Source organism: Prinia subflava, chromosome 1 (genome assembly GCF_021018805.1).
Source record: "Prinia subflava isolate CZ2003 ecotype Zambia chromosome 1, Cam_Psub_1.2, whole genome shotgun sequence".
In the NCBI taxonomy this organism is placed as follows: Eukaryota; Metazoa; Chordata; class Aves; order Passeriformes; family Cisticolidae; genus Prinia; species Prinia subflava.
In genome coordinates this window covers 42,625,351-42,649,894 of record NC_086247.1, presented here as the reverse complement: position 1 = coordinate 42,649,894, position 24,544 = coordinate 42,625,351, and the positions used below count along the sequence as shown (strand labels likewise).

Below are 24,544 nucleotides of genomic sequence, written 5' to 3'. Positions count from 1 at the left end.
CTTGTGCCTGCTCTTTCCTTAGCTCTCTCTGTCCTACCCTTAAAGCATTTACTTTTCACTTGATACCCTGAACCTGCATCTTGTAGTTGTATAATACAATAAGAAGTTGATGCTTTGATCATTAAATAACTTGAGATACAACTAGAGTGCTACAGTAAAAGAGATTTTATTTCATGTGTGTGTTCTTGTTGCATATTTTGACACTAGTTTACTTCTGTTTATCTGTGAATCCAAATGAAAATTATTTTCCTGGCTTTGAGAATGTTTTAGCAATCCTGCTCTAAAGCAGCTGATTTTCAGTTAGCCAAAATATGGGCTGAACCTAGAAAGCATTGAAGGCAAAATGCCAAATTTTAGGCAATTTCATAAAGAAAAATGGCAGCAAAAGATCTTAGTATTTTTAATGTTTTTCAACAAATGATTTATTCTTTGCTGATCTAAGTATGATGTGAAAGGAAGTTTCATTTCAGACATATACACAACGGTGATTTTTCCCAACTTTAGCAAGCCTGTGTACTATATCTGCAATCTGCTAGAGAAGAGTTTGTGTATGCAATAGACATGGAAGCTGTCGGAGTCGCCAGTTTCTAAAAGAAACAAAACCTAAACAAAAAACAGCAAACAAAAGGGGGAAACAAAAACCACAACAAAACCACAAAAAAACCCACCAGTATGCTTCTTTTTCCTTATCTGTCTTATATTAAAGAGCATAGAAAAGGACAGAAATGTCTTACACAGAAATGTTTACACATGCTGACTGGATTATCTAGTTGTTTGTTTGTGTTCTGTTGGCTTCAGGTGACCCAGTTAATACAGAGTTATCCGTAGGGGTAGGAGGAGATGCTTGCTACCGAGGGAGGCCTGTGACTAAATCAGGAAAGCTTAAGCTTGATTAAATAACCCATTGCTGCTCTCCTTTCCCATCGCTTTCCAGCTCCTCCAATGAACCACTGTCACAGTTCTAGGTCAGTGGCTCTGTGAGCTCCATGGTCTGGGCATATGGACAGGCCCACAGGCTGTCTCTTCCTCTTCCTCTCCCTGCCTCCTTGCAGTTTCTTCCTTGTCATGGCTTTTTTTTTTTTTTAATACATTTGTTTTACAAATAATTGCTTTATTAAAGCATTGTCTGACACTGAGGATACATTGTGGAAATGACAACTTTGGAACAATTTGTAGTGTGCCATAAATCAAGTAATCCTTTGGGAGGAGCAGCTGGCGAGGTGTGGGGTAGAAGATGGCTGCTGAGAAAGCCAGGGCAGAATCCCTCTGGAACTGGTAAGCAGCAAGCTCAGAGCTCAGCTAGGAGCTGGGTGCCTGCTGGATTAGGGCTGCCTCCTTTGTGGCTCAGGCTTCCGAGCTGACAGCATTCAGTATTTGATGGTGGAGAATGGCATGGAACCTGTCAGCACGTTTGGACAACTGTGTTTTGCTCTTTGTAGGAAACAGTGATGGGCATGGGTGCTGCTGATTCACGTTCCTGCTTAATAAATCCAATCAAATAGGCCAGAGAGAGGCTGGGTTTCTGTTTTGTCTTCTTAACCAAACCAGTTTCTGTATCAGATGTCTGTCCAGTGCATCTCAAATTTATTCCTTGTTGGAGGGAATAAGGAGGAGGCCGAGCCAGAGTGCAGTGCCTGTGGGAGCTGAGGCAGGGGGAGAGCTGTGAGCCAGGCACTCGTGTATGGGATGAGTGGCTGAGTCAGGCAGCCAGCATCAAGAGAGGAAAGATGGAGAGGCAGAGCAAGGTGTGAGGAGCTGCCTGGGAGGTTCCTCTGAAGGCACTGCAGACCCTTTCACACAACTGTTGCTCTGCTTAGGCATTTATGTGCCAAGTCACTGTGGAAAAGGAGTATCTGTATGCACTCTACTTGCCATTTTTGCTGGTGAAGATGTTGCTCCATATTCTGGCGGATTAGCAGCACAAGTAATTAAAAAGAAATAGGAAAATCTAAGGAGATCAAAACACATCTACTGGTCACTATGGTCAACTCACTATGGTGAGTTCACCAGTAGGTTTAATTGTTCTGTCTGAGTTTCAATGCCCTTGTCTCAGGGATGGTTTACATTTGAAAATGAGAAAAGCACAGAGACAGTTTAGCTGAGTTTATTTCAGCTCTGTCTTGCTCCAGGGAAATTGAGGGTAGCTATGTATGTTAAGTAATGGGCTGGGGGAAGGCTCTCTTAACAGCATTTTTTTTTTAAGCTGAAAGCTGCTCAGATCTAAGGGAACTTTTAATTCCTGGTTTAATGTTGTTTATTTTTGTTTTAGAGTCACCTCACTCTCAGTAGCAAACTCCGATTGGTAGTAAATGTGGTTTTTTCTTTCCCAAGGCATAACAGCAGTGGAACTTCCTCTACTGTCTCCTTGAAGTAAGAGAGGGGATGGAAGGCTGTAAAATCAATACCTGTGTTTCAGTGCCAGGTTAATAGGAATTTATTTATTACAGAGATCAATCTTTCTGTTGTTTACTTATTTATTGTGTTTTTCAGGTGCTGCTAAATCCAGTCCAGCTTCTAAACCAGGATCAACACCTTCTCGCCCATCTTCAGCAAAAAAAGCTGCACCAAGCAGCTCGGCATCCAAATCAGATAAAGATTTGGAAACTCAAGTCATACAGCTCAGTGAACAGGTAAATTTGCTTGAGGCACAAAAGTAGATGCATTCATTGTCACAGGCAGACTCAAAATCTAATATTATCTTCTGATGAATGATGCTCTCCAGAATTACGAAGGGATAAAAGTGGAAATAGTTCAGCTGGAAAGGAAAAAAAAAAGAGAGAGAGAGAGATTTATTGTAAAAAATAATGTCTGGCAGAGATGACTCATTTTTTGCCAATATTTTTAAATTATGATCTTAGGAGTGACAGTTAAGTCTTGCTGAAGCATGATGATTTTATTAGATGTTGAAATATATCTTTTATTTCACCCGGATGGGAAAAATCTGAATAATGTCTTTGCTCTTGTATATTACTAATTTGAAATAAATCATTTAATGTGCCACTGTGGAGAAAACAATCCTGTTTGTCATCCCAAGGTGTTAAGAGATCTGCAATTAAAGAGAGACTAGAGCATTATGCTCTGCTTTCTGGAAGGAAGGTGTTAAAGAAGCTAACACCATTTTCATTTAAAAATGTGATCTACCTTTCTGAGACTACTTAGTTATGTTATAAATAATGTTCTGTGATATAATTTAAAAGGTTCAGAATTTCTGTAATGTTAGGAATGTAAGGGCTTCATTTTTGTTTATGCTTTGGAGCTTTACACCATTCTCTCATTTCTGAACTGCAAGTATCTACACTGGACAAGAATAAATACCTGCATCTGACTTCAGACTGTGCTGTCAGAATAGTGTAAATGCCATTAATATATATGATGCCTGATCCCTGTATTTGTCCTTGGTGAGGGAAACTGGAAAGGAAAAAACTCAGATTTTAGAGTTCCTGGCAGCTGCATTCAGGAAGCAGTCGTTATTCTGGATCAGGTATAATTTTCCACAGTTAAGGGCATTTCAGTTTCAGGCTTCCATTGACCTGGGCAGCGAAGATTTCAGTTTGCTGGGGCACTGTTGGCAAGTTTTTGATGGGTTGTGCACTGAAGGTGGTGGATGGATAGCCACATCGCAGACACGGCATTCTGCAGGTTCAGGGTATCCTTCTGAGCAGCAGAGCACAAGAGGGTCCACCAGCTTTCAAAGTGAGCTCTAGATTCTTGCTGCAATAGAAAAGTTTTTAAATGTTGCACAAGGAATGGATGTATATATTTTTCATGGAATCTTTTTTTTAATCAATGTCGAGCAGAGTTCAAACGTCGGCTTAATGCAACTTAAACCGTGACATTTGTACTCAGGAGTCAGAATGTGTTTGCTTCAGGAGGAAGAGTTGGTTGGCATTGAGCAACACAAAAATATTTGATCTTTACTGAAATAGACAGTCACTATCACATCCACTGCTAACATATTCCTAGCACGTTCCATGTGTGAAAACCTTAAGCTTTATATACAAATAGCCCTGAAGGAAAACTGATGATTTCCCTCACCACCAAAGAGAAGAAGAAGAAATTTCGAGGATTTGAAAAACTGATTATTTAATAGCTAGGTTTTAAGAGACATCATCTAGCTTGAATGGTCTGGAAGGCTTTTTTTCTTAATGCTGACAGCACTTGGTGTCTCATTTCCCACTAATGGATACTTGTAAACCATGACCATATTACATGAGCCAAAAAAGCTATGCTGCAAGCAGCTCTGAGCCAGGTTTTCCTGACCCCCAGTGTGAACATGCTGCAAGAGCCAAATTGTCTGTTTTTTTCTACTCTGCAGCAGTTGTGGAGATGAGGGCAGCAGCCACTGTTACCGTGTTTCTGTGTTGATTATAATAAGAAGTGCTGAATTGTGTCTTGGATTTCAGGGTCCTCTGTGGCTTTAATAGTTTTTTCATCCCTTTCATGGACAGCAGCTGAGGGAGACGGAAACATCTGAACTTCCATGCAATTTGTAGCAGAAAAGTTTAATTAGTGGGGATGTCTGTACAGTATGTTTTACCATAGTGTAGCTTAATGAGCTATTTGCAATAATTGTAAACCATCCCCAGCATTTGCCAGTTAATGGCTCCCTACAATTTTAAAGTTTCTCTTAAAATCATTTTCCAACTATGCTAGTAAATTAAACTCCAAAATTAAATTCCACAGAGTGTCACTCTGCTCTGGAACTTGATTACCCAAAGCATTAAAATAACCAAGTGGTCTGTGGTTGTGTCTTTGGTCTGTGGCAACTAACTCTCCCAAAGAGTGTCTGGGTGCAGCTGAGGTGACCATACAAACCAGGGGCTATTGCGTACAGAGAAGGGACTTCTACATATGAGAATGGTCCCAGAAACTATTAGCTGTGTGCTGATAAACATGTAGTTTCTGAAAACAGCATCATTGTGGCTTTTTGCCTAGAGTTTGGTCTAATCTGCAGCCTGGCTCCGCCATCCTGTGTGTATCCATGCTACCAGTAAGTGCCATCAGAGAAAAGACCAGCCAAGAAGAGCTGCTGCCTTTGCACCCATTAACTGGGTTGCAGAGGGGTACTTTTGGTCCAGAAATAGAGCATGGGAGTTTATATGAGCTGTTCCTCAAGTGTCAGCCTTTTGGCATGCTCCTGGAAGGAAGAAGTGGGATGCAGATGTGCAAAGTATCTGAAGAGATACGGACTCACATGGCACAGACGGGTAGCTGGAACTGAAGGAAAAACAGTTATTACAATGGTTATAACAATGTTTACTATGTGCAGTAGTTAATTAACTCCATGCTTATATACATAATTTAATGATTTTGTTTCTTTAAACAGCATGAATGTGAGAGAATGAAAACAGGAGAATGTCTTCATAGTAAATAGGTCAGAAGGGGAGATAGGCTCAGCTATTAGCTGCCAATTTTTCAGCTGAAGTTCATTGTTTTCCCAAGCTCTAGCAAGCACAGAGCAAGAGATCTGGAAGCAGTTACATTCTTATTCTGGCTGGGTTCAGGCATTGCTCTCAAGCAACAAGTTGTGGCAGTTCCAGAAGGCACATCCTAAGTATGAGGTCTTCATCTGTAGACCAGAATATTGTAAACTCTTGTTTCATTTTGCTGTTCCTACTTTTGTAAAAAAAATAGTTGATTTTAAGGTGACTGGCCATTATATCTGTAATGGATTCAAACTGTCAAGGGAAGACTTGAGTGTCACACTCAGGCAGCTGGTCAGAAATGAATTGGTGCATAAAGGAGATGCCCTGTGATCCTGCTTTGGTAACAGGTCAGTTTTGCTGCTTGACGCCTTTGAGAGTGCAATCAAAGGTCAGAAAAAGGCATCCCTAGCTCAGCAGCCATGGAAAAACAAACTGAAAGGATTTAGTAGGCTATCAAAGCATTGTTTGAACTCTGCTGGTATTTTTACTAGTGAAGGAAATAAATTAACTTGCAGTGGAACTGGCAGCACAGAAGTTTCTATTAAATCATATCAGTTCACTGAAATGTAGTCTGATAGGATTTAATTTATTTAGCATGTTTTACTTAGAAAACCATTTGTATAATTGCAGGCCTCAAAATGTGAATGCTAATTTGGCTGTAATTGGATGTGATTGGGGTGGGTCAATGTGTTTAGACATAGATAACTCTAGCTTTATCTGTGGTTATTTCTGTTGGTTTTTGCAGTGCTGTCCTCCTAATTTCCAAGCCACTTAGATGTTGTCCTGATTGTGTATACCCCATTACACAGAAGTTTATATGTTATGCTCCCACAAAACTGTTCTTTTTAAAATATATATGTATAAAAATATATTGCAACATCTGTCATGATTTATACAAAGCCTAATCATTAACAGCTACATTGCCCCTGAATTATTTGCAGCAGTCCTAGTGGTGAAATTGAGGCTGACAGCGTAGCTTGAAGACTCTTGTGAACAAGGTTGCAAGGAGAAAGGTACTTGGCATTTGAGAGAATTTATTGGTAGAAACAGCACAGCAGTCAGAGCAGGTAGGCCGTGGTGCACCCAGTCATGGCAGCAAAGTGCTGAAACACAGGTTTGTAAAATGTGGTAAGTGAGGAGGCAGAACAGAGAGGTGGAAAATCAGCACAGCAATACCACATGGGTGACTAGAGGACCTATTAATTTCCTACTTAGACTACTTCCCTCCTCTGCTAGTTCAATGTATTTTTAGGCAAGGGTGTATTGTAGCTTTCCCAAGAACTACACATTTATTCAGACAAAATAATGCAAGTACTGAGGTGAAAGTTTTATTAGTTACCACTGCATGACATTTCTGGCAGCCCTGTTAGGAGACCAGAGCTTAGGTAGCCCTGATTTCTGAACTGCTGCTTTGAGCTTCAGTACAAAAGAGTGCTGAGAAAATTGACCTTTAAGGATCGGGGTTAGGATGTATCTAGAGGGAATAGTGGGGTAGCCTGATTTAATGTTTTGTGTGGGGTAAGGTTCAATTTAGCACTCAAAAAGAAAACTGAATTTCATTTCAAGCTGTAAAATTGAATATGTATTTAAGATTGTTTAGCACACAAAATTTTAGACTAAAGTCTTTTGTCTGTAGTGCACCTCAAAACTGATGCATCTTGTCTTGGTTGATATGCAGGTACATTCATTAAAACTTGCACTTGAAGGCGTGGAGAAGGAAAGGGATTTCTACTTTGGCAAATTAAGGGAGATTGAACTTCTCTGCCAAGAACACGGGGGAGAGAATAATGACCTTGTCAATCGGCTAATGGAAGTCCTTTATGCTTCAGATGAACACGTAAGTTGAAGCTTAATGGTTTTTATTTCAACAAAAAAAAAAGCTTAATTGTGTAAAATTTTATTGGTATAGTATTGGGCCATAGCTTGTGTTTAGGCCAGCAGAACTGTAGCAGCTAGGATTCCTGTGACTCTTCCCCACAAAGGAGGCTTGCATTTGCAATTGCAAACAACAGACTTTTTAGCTTGGGGAGAGGATTCAGAGGTTTGTTGCTTTTCACTGCCTCAGTGTAGGTTTTGTATTCTGGGTTTGCTGAGCTTTATCTAAAAGGAGAGAGTCTGTGTCACAATTTTAAATTGATTTCATATGGTTCTGAGCCTTAGTTTTGGTTTTTTTCATCTTCCCCTTATGTGCATGAAGGCTTATACTCTTTAATGTGTTGAAAATCACAAAAATTCTGGCAGAGATGCTGTTTGCTGTCTACAGCTGTGAACCTTCTCTGGCCCATGTGGCAGTGTTGGAATATGTATGGTGCAGGTTGCCAAATACATAATTATACCTACAAAGATAATGCTCTTTAGCATTTTTATCCTGTTGCTATAGGCAGAATTCTTCCTTGTGCAAACCAAATAATCCTCCATTAGCAAAATTTTAGAAGTGTATTGTCTGCAAGATTAAGCAAGAATCTCATTGCATCTTAGACTTAATGTTGTAGACACTGAACAAAGCAAGAAGCTGCAAAGGGTGCTGGTTAAATTCCTCAGAGACATTGAGGGATAATGATTCAGTGGAGATTTAGCTGAACTACTCCCATTCATGTTAACTAAATCCCTGTATGGATTGTAGTGACAATTTACCCCTCAGTCTCCAGCAGAGGAAGGCTTTGGCCCCAGAGTGTGTAAGCATCAACTTAATCCCTTGGCAGCACTGTGGTACCATGGGCTGTCTTAAATCTGCTCCCACAAAGCTGTTGCAGCAGTAGTCAGCTGATTGGGTCTTACATCAAAACTAGTGCTGCAGGAACTACTAATTCAACATCCTTTTTCTAAAAAAGGCTCATGTAGGGACTAAATGTTGGAAAGTTAGGTGTGAGAAGCACAGGTTTGAAGCTAACAGGTGCCACTGCACAGATGAGAAGTGACAAGGGAAGGAGGATTTGTTCAGCAGTGCAGAGTGAGTGGCTAGAGAGGAAAAGGAGGAGGAAACCATTATTTTCACAGGGATAAACAATAAGACAAATTTGCCAGGCATGTGATAACAGAGTGAAAGTGTTACATATATACAGCGGTCAGAGAAAATGTCTTTTGGATTCAAGAGCAGTGATTTATTTATAAAGCAAAGCCAGAAAAATATCTCTGCTCCCCATACCCCTACCACATCTGTTTGTCTGTTGGCTTAAATAGCATTGTGGTTCCACACCAAGGAATGCATTTGTTGCTTTTCCTTCTGCAGTCTTCCTTACCGGCAGAACACATTTCAAAATGTTCCACTTCAGTCCATTTCCCAGTGTTTTATCTGCTTCTTCCCTCCAAGCCTTTCTCTGTTGAAATCATCATCCATGCCTGCATGTGAGCTACATATAACAACTGTGCTTTCATCTGAATTGTGGTTGCTGTTGCAGACTGGGTGTGTCACTGCAGCAGGAGAGCACTGCTCCTCCAGAGAGGAATACAGAGGCCATTCCTCACCCAATTTTTTTGTTCCTTTTTGTTCCTTCAGCTTAACAGTGACTTGCTGAGGAAAGACCCAAATGCATTAGCACTAAACCAAAGACTGTAGCTTAGAGCTGATTCAGATCTTGCCTACTTTTTGGGTTTGGACTTTATTCCCATATTGCCCTGCTTTGCCCTTCAGATCTGGGGTTTTTTTCACTCTGTGTAATGAATTTGTCCAAAGTTAAATTCTTTATCTCTCAGTATTTTGCAGGTTAATCCCTTGGTAACAGCAGTTTGGCTTTCCTAGTCAGACCATGAGGCTGTTAGGTGAATTATGTGTAGAATGATTCAAAATGCAAGTATAGGGTTTAGTCCCTCAAAGAATCATTCCTCAGGTGTTTGATTATTATAGTATTGCATTGAAGAGATTTTGATCAGGTTCATGTCTTGGGATAGGGAGTGGGGTAATTATTTTTCTCAGAATTTCAGTTTATACTGTAGTTTCAGAAGGGTCACCTCCTAAAGCTTCTGCTTTGCTTAATTCAATAAGAACTATTTTTTTAAGACTGAACGATTGTTTTTTTTGCTTGATTTTGGTGAGTTTGAGCAGCACAAATATCAATACAGTTGGTTCCTTCTCTTTGGAGCCTTCCTTTTATTTTCCCTGTTACAGTTCTGCTTAAACCTCATTATTATATCTCTGCCTAAGCAAGAGGGATATCATATCTTCTACTGTCCTTTAACATTTGGCTGGTCAGTCCGTAGACCTTTATAATTTTTAGTTATGAATTGGTCATTTGTAATCCTACTTCTTCATCAAAAAATATCGAAGTTGCCAGAGAACAGTGCTCAGAAGGCTACATTTGACTGGTGGAAAGATGTGGCCCCTACTTTTCAAGCTCTCTTGGTCATGGGGTGCTACACTAGAAGAACTTCAGAGTGATGGACAAGAAGAGGCTCTGTGTCTGGGTTATGAATCCCAGAGCTGTTTAGGTCTTGGCATAAAGCAGAAATGTAGGAAGGCTTTTGCTTTCCTACGCAGGCTGTTGTGGCTCAGTTCATGTAGAAGTTGGGAGAATTGCTCATGTTGGGTATCTCAGTTGCTCTGCTCAATTTCCCAGAACAATTGCTCGAAATGCAGCTGGTTTGGTAACTTTCTGCTCTAGCAGCTTCTGTATCTGCTGCTGCTTTTGGAAAAGGCCCCCACCCTCCCCAACACCAGGTTTTCATAGTCTAACTCTTCAGTCTACAGGCACAGCTGAATAGTTTGAGGCAGATGAATCTAAGGGTCGAGAGGGTCCATCTCTGAACGTGGGAGACAGATGACCGTGGTCATGTAGCTCAAGCCAGAAATAAATGCTCTAAATAGATCTTCCACTACTTTCCTTATTAGGTGATGCTGTTCAATGAGATTCCACAGTCCCAAAGTAATTGGACTCTTATGGTTCCCATTTCATGTATTTATACAAGCTGTACATACTGAAAAATGTGTCCCAAGTCTCAGAACAACTTTTGAGGTAGTTACATTATAAGATTCACTGTTTCCATCAAAGATAAACCTGGCAAAATAGGGGCCACCACTCCTCTTCAGAGCTGTGGAGTAGATTCCACTCCCTGTGCTTAGAGGCTTTTCCTATTGTACAAAGGAGAGGAAAGCACATACATGACCCATAAAGTCAGCACAAGTGGGCTTTCAAATAGTGCATCTCATAAAGTCATCATCCACGGGGCCTGTGGAACATGTGCATGCCAGAGCAGGTCACCTCAGCACAGAAGGAGGCTCAGGACAGATGGGGTTAAGGCAGCATCACTCACTGCAGCTAAAGCAGCTTGGGTTTTCTCACCCCGCAGGCCAGGGTCACGTTCTCCCAGCTGTCAGCTCCTCCTGTTCTCTGCACATCCTGCACCCTTGCAGCCCTTCACTGGAGCTGCAGTTTTTAGGTACTGCTCACAAAAGTGTTTTGACATGATGTACCTACTGTATGTAATAAGGGCATCATTTTCCCCAAGGGGCCAAGCTGTGCTTAACTTCAGCTGCCCTGACTGATGTGTGACTTCTACCTGAAAATGGCACCTGAGTGATAAAGAGCTTGCTTTCAATTGAAATTGGGCTGTTTCTATCTATGGTAAACAGATGACTCTTTGCATTGTATCAGCAAATGTTAGGAACCTTCTTCTGCTTTTGTCCTTTAGATAAATATTTTATTGCCATAAGGGAATTTGCTTGTTTCAAAAGCTGCTCTGGACTATTGTGGGGAAACTAAAATGATGGCCTTCCTTTTCTTCTGATTTTTGCCTCAAATTTGAAAACTTAGCAGTAGCAATTCATTAAAGTTTGTTGTTCCAGCCACTTGCTTCTAACAAAAGTTAAGGAGCCAGGCGAGTTCTGCAGAGGTAGCCCACTGGGGATGCTGGATTTTTGAATGGCAGCTCAGTGTCTTGGAAAAGTGTTTTCCTTTGGAGCTGCCTACGGCGCAGCGGTACTAATGCAGGGCAGAGCACACACGAGAAGGATCTCGTCAGTGAACCGTGCTGTGGAAAGATGGAAAGCACTTGAGAGGAAAGCTGTAAATGCAGCTGTGCTTAATGGCAGTCCAGAAGGGATGCTCTAAAAGTCAGCCGGAGTTTTTGAGCTCAGATAACACTGAGGTCAACTCAGGATACTAGGCCTGTTGCCTCTAATTTGAAAGTTGTTCAGGACTGGTGTCACCTGCAGTGAGGATACAGCCTTTCCTTGTGTCAGGGATTCATCTTCCAGTGGCAATATATATTCAGAGAGACAGCTGTGGATAATACTGTGCATAAAAACAATGGAAAGCGATTATTTAGTAATTAGTGCTTTTTATAGTAGCTCTGTAAGTCAGTGAATATGGGGCTCTTCCCCCCAGCCTCCCCAAAATATTGTGTTTGCAAGTCTGTGGAAGTTAGCATCATTTTGGGAAAGTAATATGCCTGACCTCAAGAAGGAGGCTGTGTTGAATTTTTAAAGCAGGTGATAGTAAAAGTGTCTTGTCCATTTAGTGATCTAAATGTTGAGAGAAAATTGTGTGAAAACTACAGCAGACAGGTTCAGAAAACCTTGGACAAGCTGAAAATGGGAGGACATCAGGATGCTGTGGCCAGCATCTGACTGTTGGCATATCACTATCTAACTATTCCAAATGCTCACTCACCAGAACAGATAACAGATAGTGATGTTGAAAGCTGACATTTTTTCTAGGAAAATACCAGTACTGCATATCCCTCAATTAGAAGTAAAGTAAGTACATTTTAATGTAATATTATGAGATGCTGCTTTCCTCAGGTAACAGCTCATTTTGTACTTTCTTGCATGAAAATTGTTAAGTTTTATGCTAGAGTGAGCACCATGGGACAAGATTGCATGAGGAATGCTTTCTGCTGAAGAGTGTTTTGGGATCTTTTTCTCCCTACAGGAGAGCCACACAGATGAGCATGAAGGTGAAGAGCAAGTCCATGAACAGCCCCAGCAGCAGGATGAGTACTGACTCACGCAGCATCTCTGACAATTTTCGTTTTGTGTGAGAACTTTCTTCTGGAGAATGGAACATGTGCGGCCTCAAACTTGAAATCAATTCACTCCCAGTCTGCCATTAACATTTATGTACCATAGTGAGTGCCAGCCAACCCCTGCATTCTGTACCAATACTTTGCCAAGATGCATTTGCAGACGTCTTCTTTCAGTGTATCTTCCCAAGAGGTTGTAGGGCTACATCACCTACTGTACATCACTGCAACGTCACCACTTGGCTGCTTGAGATTCGTTCTGCTCTTTGAAAATATATATATTTATTTTTTTTCTTTTTTTTGTCTTAAGTATGATACACTTGTAACTTGTTCTAACATATTTATATTGGCATTTTGTGTGGCAAGGAGTTCTGTACCACTAGCTGTGTCTCTCACTTTGTGGTGCTTTTGCATTTTCTAGTACATCTGCCTTGGGGCATCAATTTGGCCAAACAGTTGAAATAAAGGGATAACAGTGGATGTCATACTCAAGCCATAACGATGAGGTTGTGTTGTGGAGGAAAACGCTTCTGTTGCTCACATTTATTCCTTCCCTGCCTTCACACGTGGAAGGCAGAGCCTCTGTTTCACTGGGAGATTTAACCCCTGTGTTAGGAAGCTTGTTAGGAAGCTGCATGGTATGTTTTTTGGCTGATTTCTGGAGGAACAGACATCCTTAAGACTTAAGCTTTTTGCAAACACTCCCAGTTTCCTAACTAGTCAATGGACATTTCCCAGCTTTTCTTCCTTTCTGAGGAATCCAGTCCCAGCCTCCAGCTGCAGCTATACCTTTGCAGAGCTCAGTGCTGAGGGAGGAGAGAAATCTCCTTGACACAAGCATAGCTGCAGGACACAGTCTCTACCATCATCCTTGGCTTCCCACCTCTCAGAAAAGGAGAAAGTAGGCCAGCCATTTATTTCCACTTTCCTTCCCCCTTCCACTGCCCCAGCCATGCATGTATAGAAGACAAAAATTTTGTCACTAGTGCAAAGTATGGGGGAAAACATCAACAGCACTGGCCCTGAACCATACCCCAAACTCCCCTGTAAGTGGGTGGTGGACACTTCACAGGTTTAAGGCTGCTTCTAAAGCATGGAAAAGCAGTGAGGAGTCCTGGAGACAGGGCGCAACAGAAGGGACCATCTGACTGAGGGCACAGAACTGGTTCTGCATTTGGCTGACCTTCCTCCTTCAAGGCCAGTGTGCTGCAGAACCATGTGTGCACTGGAGATGTCTGCAGTGGGAGTGTTCCCTTCCAGTTTGGTCCCATGGCCCTGTTCTAAATGGTGGTATTTTATAAACACAGGTATCTTGAAGTATAAAAAGCATTCCTTGTTCTTCTCCTACCACTGTGCATGGTAGTCTCTCTGGTTATTTAATGCCTGGTATTCTTGGTCTCTCACTTCATTTTCTGAATTCTGGTTTGTTGTGCTGATTTAGCAGGTACGTGGAAGTCCCATCCCAATTGGCATTAACTGAAAAACTCCACAGCCTACTGGACAGATAAATCATTTTAGGCATTCATAGGCTCCTAAAGCGTTAGGTCCCCAGCTTATGCTTCCATAGAAAGGTTTCCAATGAGTCAGCCCCCAGGCACACACACATGCACATGCAGTTTTCCATTCCTAATCAATCTTCTGCAGCTAAGTGGCTCTTAGTTAAATGTGAGAACCCTGCTGTTGTGTTGCACCACCGACAATATATAAAATGCTGTTGAGCACCAGAACAGGTATTTCCAGTTCCTTGATCCTCCCCCTGCACAGCAGAAGAGTTTCTGGACCCTGCAGGCTGAAGTTTTCCCAGCCCTGCACCCAGTATTGACCTCACATCCTACCCAGTGATGGAAGCAAAGTACTGCAACCTGCAGGCCAGCACTTTCCTCTCCCGTTTCAATTGGTTACAAATAAGGTCTGGTTTATAAAATCGTGTTTATTCCAAAACAGTTATTTCCAAGAATCACCACAAATGGAGGAATTGTCATTTTTGTTGTATTTGTGTTTATTAGAACATATGTACTTATTACAATTGTCATTGTAATAAACAGTAGTTCTTCATAATACTGTTGAAGAGCAGTTACTAATGTTTTTTTCCAGACTCCAGAATGTCCTTTAACCTTTATGGGATCTCAGAATGGGGCAAAGAGTTTGGGATCAGGCTACAAACTTAATTTCATCAGCATGTTTCAGCTTCAGGAGTTCATCCTTCTGCCAATACTTGAGCAGGTGCATGGAGAGCACTTCAAGGGAAAACATTTTTCTGAAACTGCAAATGGTTGGGGTTGCTGAGCTCCCCAGACAGTTCATAGCTAGGCAGTTGTGCCTCTCTTCTTTTCTCTCTTTTGAAGCACATACTAAAAAAAAAAAAAAAAAAAGAAATTAAAAAAGCTGAACTTGGTTTCCTGAAAATTCCTTGTACCCTGTTCCTGATCTGAGGACCATAGCCCTCTCACTGCTTGTATCAAGGGGGGAGTGACTGATGTAGGGAGCCAGGGCAGTGAAATTCTTTGGGGGCACCAGAAATGTGGCTGTGCTGAGGGGAGAGCAGTGTTCTGAAAGGGGAAAGAGTTGTCCTTCCCCCCCACCCCCTGTGAGTAACCCATTCTTCTGTTATGGTTTTAATATGCATTTGTAATTACCTTTACTAAATAGCACACCATAAAGCTTTGGTTATATATTAAATGTAAACTGAAAGGAATGTAAACATATGTATTGTTAATTATAAATAGATAAGTAATGGCATAATAGATACAAAAAAAGTCTTATTCAGATGTATCAGTCATTTTACATTATCCACAAACTGTCGCATGATAGAGTAGATTTTTGTCTGAATATGTGAATAACTTGACTTGCGTTTATCTTTTTACATATTTAATAAAAAAATATATGTTAAAATCTGTCTAGCTCTAGAGACTATTCGGAACATTCTAAAATAATAATCTCCTGGATTAAATACATATTTTTGACTATCAGGGGCTGCATATGGGAGCAGGAAGAAAAAGACAGCTGCTTTAGAAACCCAGAAGTTCACTTATCCTGTGTGTGTGGATAGCATCTGTTTCCCCAAGAGCTCAGCAACTGTATTCCCTTTTATGAATCAAACCAGAAAATGCATGTATTTATGTGCATGTAAACAGCACATTTTTCTTTATGGTAAATGCTTTCAGATTTTGGAGTGCCAACTCCCTTGGGTATCAGTCCAAAGCAAAACTGTCAGCAGCCAGGAGGCAGAGAGCACTATAGAAAGGTACCAAAGCTCCCAGTGGGCATCCTCACAGTGGCCAGGTATTCAGGGGTGAATCTTCTATGCAGTACCTAAAAGCCACCTAGATTTTAGATTAAAGTATGAGGTGTTGTGGGGAGAGAAGGGGCAAAATTCATTGTAGTTCTCACGGTCTGGTCTGTTGTAGCTGCAACAGTTGCTGCTCAAGTGTAGGAGTTCTGAGCCCTGGGTCAGGACCCTTTTCTTCTGTGTTGAAGTGACCCTGTTGTGAGCCCCAGCCTGCATCCTGCTGCTCCAGCTATCCCTGGGCCTCTGACAGAGGAGGAGAGGATGAAGCAGGGACCACAGGAGCCCAGTTCAACCCAGGCATTCAAACCAAGCAGAGCAGCTCTTGTTTAGTTGCTTTTCATAAGACCAGGGGGAAGGCATGTCCTTGGGTTAGTGCAAATGCTCTAAAGCATAAAAAAAAATTACGTATTTTCCAGTTCAGATAGTTGAAAACTTTCTGCCATAATGTGGCCAAAAAAAAATTTATTGTTAGACTGTTAGGTCATCTACATACCTGACTTAGCAAAATAAATCTGTGACCTTACATACATACATACCATACAGCCCTGTGAGCAAAAGAATTTTTCTTCCTATTCATTGAACCTGTTGCCATCTATGATGGCTAATAATTCAATATATACACTGTGCAATACATGATAGCTTTTTACATTTGTCTTTATACAGATTGTAGTGACAAATTGCTTTAAAGAGGAAAGTTATTTGCCATGTTTTCATATAGAAGGTGAAAAAACTGGCCAGAGATTCACATCCTTTAAAAGTGATACTTAGTTTCTCTTTAGAAAGATACAAGTGCAGGCAGGTTGTGGTAGTTCAAGTTTTATGCCATTTAATGAATATTTCAAAATACTCCATTCCAGTGCATCAAATTGCACTGTGTCTATGACTTCTTTCCAGCTGTTTCCTAAATAAGTGCAAGACAGATGGAAAAAGGAAGCCTGTCCACAGAGTTTCTCCAGTACAACCACATTCAATTTGGAGTTAATTTGTTTGTTGTATCCTAATTCTTTTCTCACCAGAATTTCCTCAATACTTGTGATGGAAAGGTGAAATACAAACTGCCTTTATAAAGCAGGTGGGACTTTTGTGGCAGTGTATGAGGTACTGAATGTAGTATTTAACTTCATCAAACGTTGAGACTGCTGGGTGCACGCAGCAACATCAAACTCATCACTCAGTCAGAACTGCCTTTGTTGGCAAACCTCATCAAATAGAGAGCCTTGAGACTTAGCCCAGGGGAGTGCTTGGGCAGTTAGGAAGCCTCTGTGGAGGCCCTGTGCTCCCTGGGCATCGCACAGGGTAAGGCCATGGCTGCTGCACCGGTGGCAAGGAAGGCTGGGAGACGTCTCTTGGAGCTGCACCAAGGGAGGACATCCTCCCTTCCCTGCCCAGCTCGTGGCAAAACCTCTGGCTCAGCACTGCAGCATGGCCTGTCCCCTCTGCCCAGCTCACACCTGGAGCTGCCTCAGCTCTGGCTCATCTGGTGTTCGTTTATGGGCTGGGACCCTCAGTGTGCTTGTGTGGGAAGCAGAACATGGATTCTTTCAAACCTGAAGGAACTTTCCAGTATTTCTGCTTTGTGAAGAGGGGAGGCAGATGTGCAGGCTTGTCCCCTGGTGCCTGTGGTAAGGGCTGCCTGGGGAGATCAGCCTTGCTGGTGTTGTGGTAGGGCAGCTGCTGTAACAGGCAGGACCAGCTTAAGCTGAAGCTGCTCATAACAACTTGCCAGTGCTCAGCTGAAAATAGGAGCTACTGATGTAAGGGTAAGTTAACTGGGGGGGGGAAATGATCAGACTAGTGATAAACCCACAGAAACAGTCTAGAATGGAAAAGGATGAACTTCAGACTCAGGTCAGCAGCTCAAAAACTGCACTTCCACCTGGCTTCTGGCAAGTGAGATGGTTAAATAGTTAATAAAGCTGCCAGGCTGTCAATCACATCCCTCTGTGCTTACCTTGGGGAAGTGGACAGATTGTTTAATTAGTGCTTCAAGGCCACAAAAGCCCTCTGGCTAGGGCAGCATATGAAAAGAGATGAAACTCAAATTCTTACTCCCTCCTCCAAGGCACACTGAAAACCCACGTGTATTATAGATGAAGGGAGCAGTTTACATCTGCATGCAAACATGTAATGTTTAAAAAAAAATTCTTGTTTCTTTTTCCTATGACATCTTCTAAAGCCACAAGAATTTGTTTCCAGCACACAGGCAAATAATGAGTTGTTTAGCATTTCGCACTGGTAGATGATGTTGGACTGAAACTAGTTTTGAAGAGAAATATGCAAATCTTTGAAGGTTTGCTGGTCAAATTTATTTTCAGCTGTTTACCTTTGTAGGCTATATTGTTTGTTGCTACTGAAATATAAACAACATGCTTAATAAATAGAAGGGCCAGCTGCTGCTGTATTAAGCCTGCATTTCTGACAGGTCAGCTGAGACTCATCTTAATGCTGAGAATGGGGGAAAAACTGTACATTTCAGAAACACTTTACACTCCCCATAGCTTTCTGAGCTCATTCTCTTGTCTTCACACATTCGTATGAGGTGAGGAAAAGCCTGAATGTGCATAAGCCTTTCAGGAGGTCGTGTGGAAGAAATGAGTTGTGAGAAAATAAATACGGCAAATGAAGCAGGCACAGATGTCTGAGTGGGAAGGATGTACAGGGAGGGTTTGCACTGCTGGGGTCCCACTGGTGACTAGGCTGGGCAAAACCAGTGCTGGTTGTAAACCACCAAAGATCTTGTGTAACGCAGCATGGATTTATCCAGGACTTTGGACACAGTGGTAAGGAGGAGGAAGACAAAAAAGAGGCAAATAACATGGCTTGGTAAAAAGAATAAATATTGACAGAACAACTTGGTAAAGTTCTCTGCTGGACAGGCATCTTCCTCTGAGATGAAGCATCTGCCTGCCTGCATAGCTCATTGTCGCAGTGGTTCAGATATCTGTACTATGCTATTCTTTGGTTATTTTAATCGGATTCGTTCCAACTATTTATCACATCAGAAGAGCTGCAGATCTCCATGTCAAGTGTTACAGTGATCGTTGTGCAGGTGTTCACTCTTGGACGCGTTTCTTCAGGGAAAAGATGTAAATGTTCAAGTGCTCACTCAGCTGCCTACCCTAAAGAGAAATCGCAGAGATTAGCAACCTGTTCTGTATGTGCTTCACAATTCACTGCCTCTCCTCTCCCAGTAAGAAAGGGGAGGACCCAACCACAGTCCTCACGTACTTGGGGATCTGTGAGTACACAGGGATCTGTAAGTGTTCAAACAAGAGAGCTGCTTTCCTTACACTCCTCTTGCAACACACTGCTGGGAAGTTAAGATCCACAGGTGACATAAGCTGTGATGGACCTGGGCCCCTCAGTCAATTGTGAATTTTGACCAGGGATTTCCATTCTGACCCCCACCAACAGGCCCATGTCGATGCTGGGTAGACTCTACTACGCCACCAATGTCTGCTGACAAAGGGCTGCTTTCAAAGAAAAATCCTAACATCCCAATGGTGTGGCCCAAATAAAGAATGCTGACCAGCTCCCTCTGAAATGAGACCTTTGCCAGGCAAGGTGTTTTATATAAAAGCTAAAGCCATTAAAACAGTTGCTAAAGGTTCATTTGATAATTTAGAAAAGTGGGCATCAACAAAGTAAAAATTTAAGCAGTAGTTCAGATGACAATGACAAGACTGAGATCTAGCAGACACAAAAATGTGCTGGTAAGATTGAATGAACTGGAAAACTATTCACGTCACCAGCTTGAGAGATGCTAGCAGAGGGCCAAGAAAAAATTGGGACAGCTCTTTTGCCTGCAGATTCAAAGCAAAGTTGACCTTATTTTATTATTTCTATTTATGTCACTTTGCATTTTACCTTCCTATCTTTTCAGTCAAGTGACCTTAGGAAGAAGAAAGGCAGAAAAAAAAAAGAGGCCTGGAAGCATGGGTCTACATAAAACCAGTCTATAAATATTCTAATTCTGATGGGTTTAAAGCCAGAACCAGTTGGCTACGTTGGAATAATTCAAGTCACTGAAGTTGCTGCACTTGCAAAAAAGGCATTACCTGCAATAAACTGATTTTTTAAAAAAAACTTTAGACTAAATAAAACAACACGCAGGACTAAAAACAAACCCCAAAACATAAACCTTCAGAGTCCCAGAGAAGCAGAAAGCGTTTCTGAGGGCTGTGCTCACCACGCAGACGCCGTAGTGCAGGTGTGCAGCCGTGACCAGGGCGGTGAAGACGCCGAGAGCCGCCTCCTCGGCGCGGCCCAGCAGGCCGCAGGCCGCCGCCGCCACTAGCGGCGCCAGCGGGCACAGGAACCAGTGGAGGAGCTGCGGCCGCGAGCTGCTCATCTGGCAGACGATCACCCTGCACTGGGAGCACAAGGGCCGGTGAGCAGCGCTGGGCCAGCCCCAGGGGCTCAGCAGAAGCGCTGCCATTGTCTCCGCGGGTTGCTTTGCGTGAGGGGAACAGCGCTACAGTTCAAGATGGGGCTTGTTTCTGGTGAGGAGGCTGCTATAGGTACACACCTGCCTGCCTCACTGGGTCCTAGAGGACATTATTATGACTTTTCAGTTGTAATAATGTAATGTCTCCTTTTCTGGAGACAGGGTTTTGAAACACTTGGTAAGTGGAAGCACATCTTCACAAAAAGGGAATTTGTTTGCCACCTTATGATTTCACAGAGGCTCCTGAAGCTGTGATCCCAAATCAAATGTGCCACCACTTAATCACTGGGAGAGTGTGCTGGTATTTTAATCACACGGCCTGACAGAAATATCTTCTGGTTCATTGTATAGAAGGGAGGGAAGACAATATATGACATTTTCACATCCTGTTTTTCTTTTCTAGAACTCCTTTATGTACTAAAACACCAATTGGCTCGATCAAGGCAGTGGGCTCCCTGGAGATGTAGCTGGGGGCCCAGAAAAAGGGATCCCACTCAGAATGGCAGTAAAAATGAATACATGGTGCATGGTTTAACTGAAGGCAATTAGCTTAATTCTAGCGAGTTCTGAAAATATAATGAGATGAATTCACTTGAAATTCAGTATTTTAAAAGCAATTGAGCACACCAAAGTGTTTTGTCTGATTTAGGCTCCTTAAGAAATGTGTCTCATATATACCATGCCTGTTATAAAAAAGAAAAGGAATTTAGGCACATCTGAAATATTTTATTGATTTAAGTTTCACTCAGAATTGAAATGTGGTTAAAAATAGATTTTATGTATCCTGAAAACAGCAGAAGAATGAAAAACTCATTCCCTGTGCAGTGCCTGAAATCTTATGACAGCAGCAGTAGGAGTCTGACCATAGGAAAGAAATACTGGCTTTACTGCCTGTGCTGTGGAAGCTGAAGAGTACAAAAATAAACCATGAAAAAATAATTAACTTCGAATAGTAGAAGAAGTAAGCCTTTGTACCTAGTGTTAATATTTTCACTTACATTCGCAGTATTGACTGTGAATCTTTTTTAATAACACTGGTTTTATGAGTCCTTTGGGAATCATTGCAGAGAGTATCATCAGAAATTGCTAAAACAATCTATAAGCTGTAATTTTTCTGGCTGCATAACTGAACCTGACCATAGGTTGGATTTCACATTGTTTTAAACCATTATTATACTTATATATTTGGGTGACCAAATACATGGTCAAAGGCATGAGAAGTTCCAGATACTGGAACTGGAATGGCAGGTAGAGAAACATGGTCTGCAGTTTGTGGTCTGCAGAACAGCTAATGGAAACCCAATGTGTCAGGCTATCGTAGAGAAGAAAAGCATTGCCATGACAGGCCTTCCTCTGATGCTGAAGGAAACACGTCTAAGGGACCAGAAGAGGTGAAACCAAATGCAGGCTTGATTTTCAACTTTATAATGTTACAAATTCCAGCTAACACCCATACATTTTTAATGCTTGCTTTTGAAATGTTAAAATTTTCAGCTAACCTGCATGCATTTTTAATTCACACGAGCCTCCAACACTGCAGTGTATGTTTTGGGAAAAGAGAAAACAAAGCATGAAGAATATATATTGTACTCAGTGTCTGATAAACTGCAGACTGTAAAGAAACTCCTTGTTTGCCTTACTATTTGTCTTCTGCAAGCAAAATCACTCTTGGTTGGTTAAGATATATGTGCAGAACGTGCCATCTGCCAAACTCTGAAAGCATTTTCCCTACTGGCATGAAGCAATTGTGTTTCTCATTTTGGAATCTTCACCATTCTCTTAAGAAAAAGGGCTAGATTAGGTAAAGAATAATGCATACAATAAAACTTACACATCTGAAAATCAACTCATTTTTGTGAGATTAAGTCTGTAAGATGAAACCATTTGATTTGTGACCCTCAGAAATGTACATTTTATAGGATACATCTAAAAAAATCACAATTATAATTTTTCCATTCCTGAATTCAGATTCCTAAAGGGCTATGCTTTCTATTTGAAACCTCACATTTTTGAAGATGTGTTTCATAGCGCAAGGCACCTCTAGCCTTTCACTTTTTAAACTGGATATGGTATTGCTCAATGGCAAGATTTTAGATGGTGGAGGAGACTGTTTTCCTCAGGTGACACTAGTCACTATCCTCTGGGGTATTTTTGCTGACATGCAAGAACACCTTTCTGCTTGGCTGCTCTCCTGGCTTCTCCCAGAGAAGAAAGCCCCGGGTTACCTGCAGGGCTCAGCACCACTGGCAGCCCCTGCTGGAACTGCACAGGGGTTTGTGTTGTCTCTTGGGAATTAAAGGGGGAAACTGGTCACCATGGTGTGGTACAGGAGAAACTATTCTGTGAGCAGAGAGCCATCACGAGGCCCCTGCAGCTCCTCACAGCTTTCCCTGACACACACTGTCAGTGGTACAGCCTTTTTCTAAATGGTGAAGGGTCAGCTGAACTGCAGGACACAGGAATGCATGCACAGTAATGGACACACGAGCAGGGGAAAGCAACAAGCCTTTCACTCTTGCCAGTAAACCTCTGCCAGTGTTGACCTTTCTTTTACTTTGACAAATCCACAGTTCTGCCTGAATGTTGGAGAGTATCTGTTGTATTTCTGGAAGTAAAGCATACCTAGGGTTTTCATAAGCCCTCAGAAAACAAACCAGAATCCTCATAAAAGTGTTACACTGTGGCAGAGGAGGTATTTCAGTACTCTAAGTGTCCAGACACATGTGGTGTATTTTTATGAGACAGAGTGTAACCCAGAAGTAGAAGAGCTGTGTAACTCTGCTGATTTTAGCTACCTTTTCTGCTCCCTTCTGCTTATTCACAGAAAAATAGAAAGCTATCTCTAAATAATACCACCACCTCAAATATACTTACAATAACATTTGAGAAAGTAACCCCAACCATCCATAAAAACAGTCTGGGTTGCTTTTCTAATATGTTGCTTGGAGATAAAACCACCCAGACTGTAAGAAGAGCGAACAGCAACAGAGGTGATACAAGAGGTAGCAGTCCTTCATACAGAGAATCATTCTTCAGTGTCTTCTTTAAATGTGCTCTGGAAATAAATACAATACTGTTGTAGAGAAAGTAAGTTTATCCATTCCTACACAGTAACTTCAAACTCTAGACCAAACAGCCCAAGAATTCATCTTGCAACCAGTGTAAATGTACTAGATATCAGACATTTTACAAGAAATTGTAGTATACCCAAGTAACATTTGTTTCTGGGGTTAAATTATATTGATTTATCCACACAGTTCCTGATCAGCTTCACTTGCTCACCATTGTCTGGCAATGGACCAGTGAACTCACACGAAGTGAGCTGCAGTACTCTCAAGTATGCAGACATGCTGGGAATTCAAAATACATGGCTTTAGAGGATGAAGCTTCTAACATGAGGCATAATCTTATTTCAGTCAATACACCCCCACGTTTTCAGTAGCAGCAGAGTCAAGCACATTGCTGGCAGGTATTGCTGTTGTTTAGGTCTGGAGGTGATGTTGCTTGACAATTCTGTACATTAGGATTTAGGTACTTTAGACTAAAGGGGAAGCTTTTTGGCTAAATGGAGTACAGGAAAATTAATGATGCATTGTGTTTTCTTGGGTATTCTAAGCTGTTTTTTAAAGGTAGTAAATGATTGCATTTTCTGTCAGCTAGGGAAATGGTAACTCTGTGATAAGTATGACTAAACAATTCCTTCATACAGCTAGTTCAGAAGAGCAGTTCTGTGTTTGAAATGTACTGGGAAATGTCCTGTTTAAAATCTTTGAACATATGTATTTATAGAAGCAGCTAGACAAAAATCCAAGAAATATCTTTCTCATGCCAAAAAGGAATAATCTGCTCCTAAAATAACAACTGAGAACAGGCATCAGGATGAAGAAAGAGAGGAGATGGCTGGAGAACTCAAATCCTTCACCAAAGAGCTTGTGCATGCATCATTCAAGCAAGCCTGACTGGTAGTTTCAAATTTTTGTGCTCTTCTCTTCAGAGAAATGATAAACCCAGAGGAAGGATTGAGAGGAACTATGTCAAGTGATGACTTGAAAAGGAAAACACTAAACAAAAGTCCTGACAGGAAAGGAAGGAAACCAAACCTTCACTGTCCTTTGGGGTAAAAGCTGCTGCTGCCAGGCACAAGGTGCTTCCCTCCTCCTCTGTCACCCCCAAAGCAGATTTCCTTGCATGGCTGGTTCCCAGCCCGCTGCCCCACAGCCCCGCCTTGCACAGGTCCTCAGCCTTTCCTGCCCCACACCTCCCAACTCTCCAGGCTTCCTGCCCAGGCCTGGGGCTGTGCATGCCTTTGGTAACTGCACTGAGTACCACCACACAAAAAGGGCTGTAGAGGACAGGTGCAACGTTGTCTTATTATCTCTTCAAAATTTAAATGTTAATGTAAATTTCCACTAATTCCTGAAGACG

General features: G+C 41.8%; 2 protein-coding genes across 5 annotated transcripts in view; one reads left to right on the top strand and one right to left on the bottom strand.

Moving 5' to 3' along the window:
* The window catches only part of MAPRE2 (microtubule associated protein RP/EB family member 2), a 100,869-nt gene extending 86,110 nt beyond the window's left edge, over positions 1-14,759 (top strand). For all 4 annotated transcript variants that reach the window (XM_063394616.1, XM_063394624.1, XM_063394607.1 and 1 more), the window contains 3 exons: positions 2,491-2,630; positions 7,105-7,263; positions 12,293-14,759. In XM_063394616.1, coding sequence (XP_063250686.1) covers positions 2,491-2,630; positions 7,105-7,263; positions 12,293-12,364 — 371 coding nt within the window. In that variant the 3' untranslated portion in view covers positions 12,365-14,759. The remainder of the gene's footprint in view (positions 1-2,490; positions 2,631-7,104; positions 7,264-12,292) is intronic.
* A 141-nt stretch (positions 14,760-14,900) lies between these two features.
* The window catches only part of LOC134549129 (ethanolaminephosphotransferase 1-like), a 58,196-nt gene continuing 48,552 nt past the window's right edge, over positions 14,901-24,544 (bottom strand). Inside the window, exons 8-10 of the mRNA XM_063394593.1 lie at positions 22,994-23,174; positions 19,862-20,044; positions 14,901-18,791 (exon numbers count right to left, since the gene is read on the bottom strand). Of these exons, the coding sequence (XP_063250663.1) occupies positions 18,726-18,791; positions 19,862-20,044; positions 22,994-23,174 (430 nt within the window). The 3' untranslated portion in view covers positions 14,901-18,725. The remainder of the gene's footprint in view (positions 18,792-19,861; positions 20,045-22,993; positions 23,175-24,544) is intronic.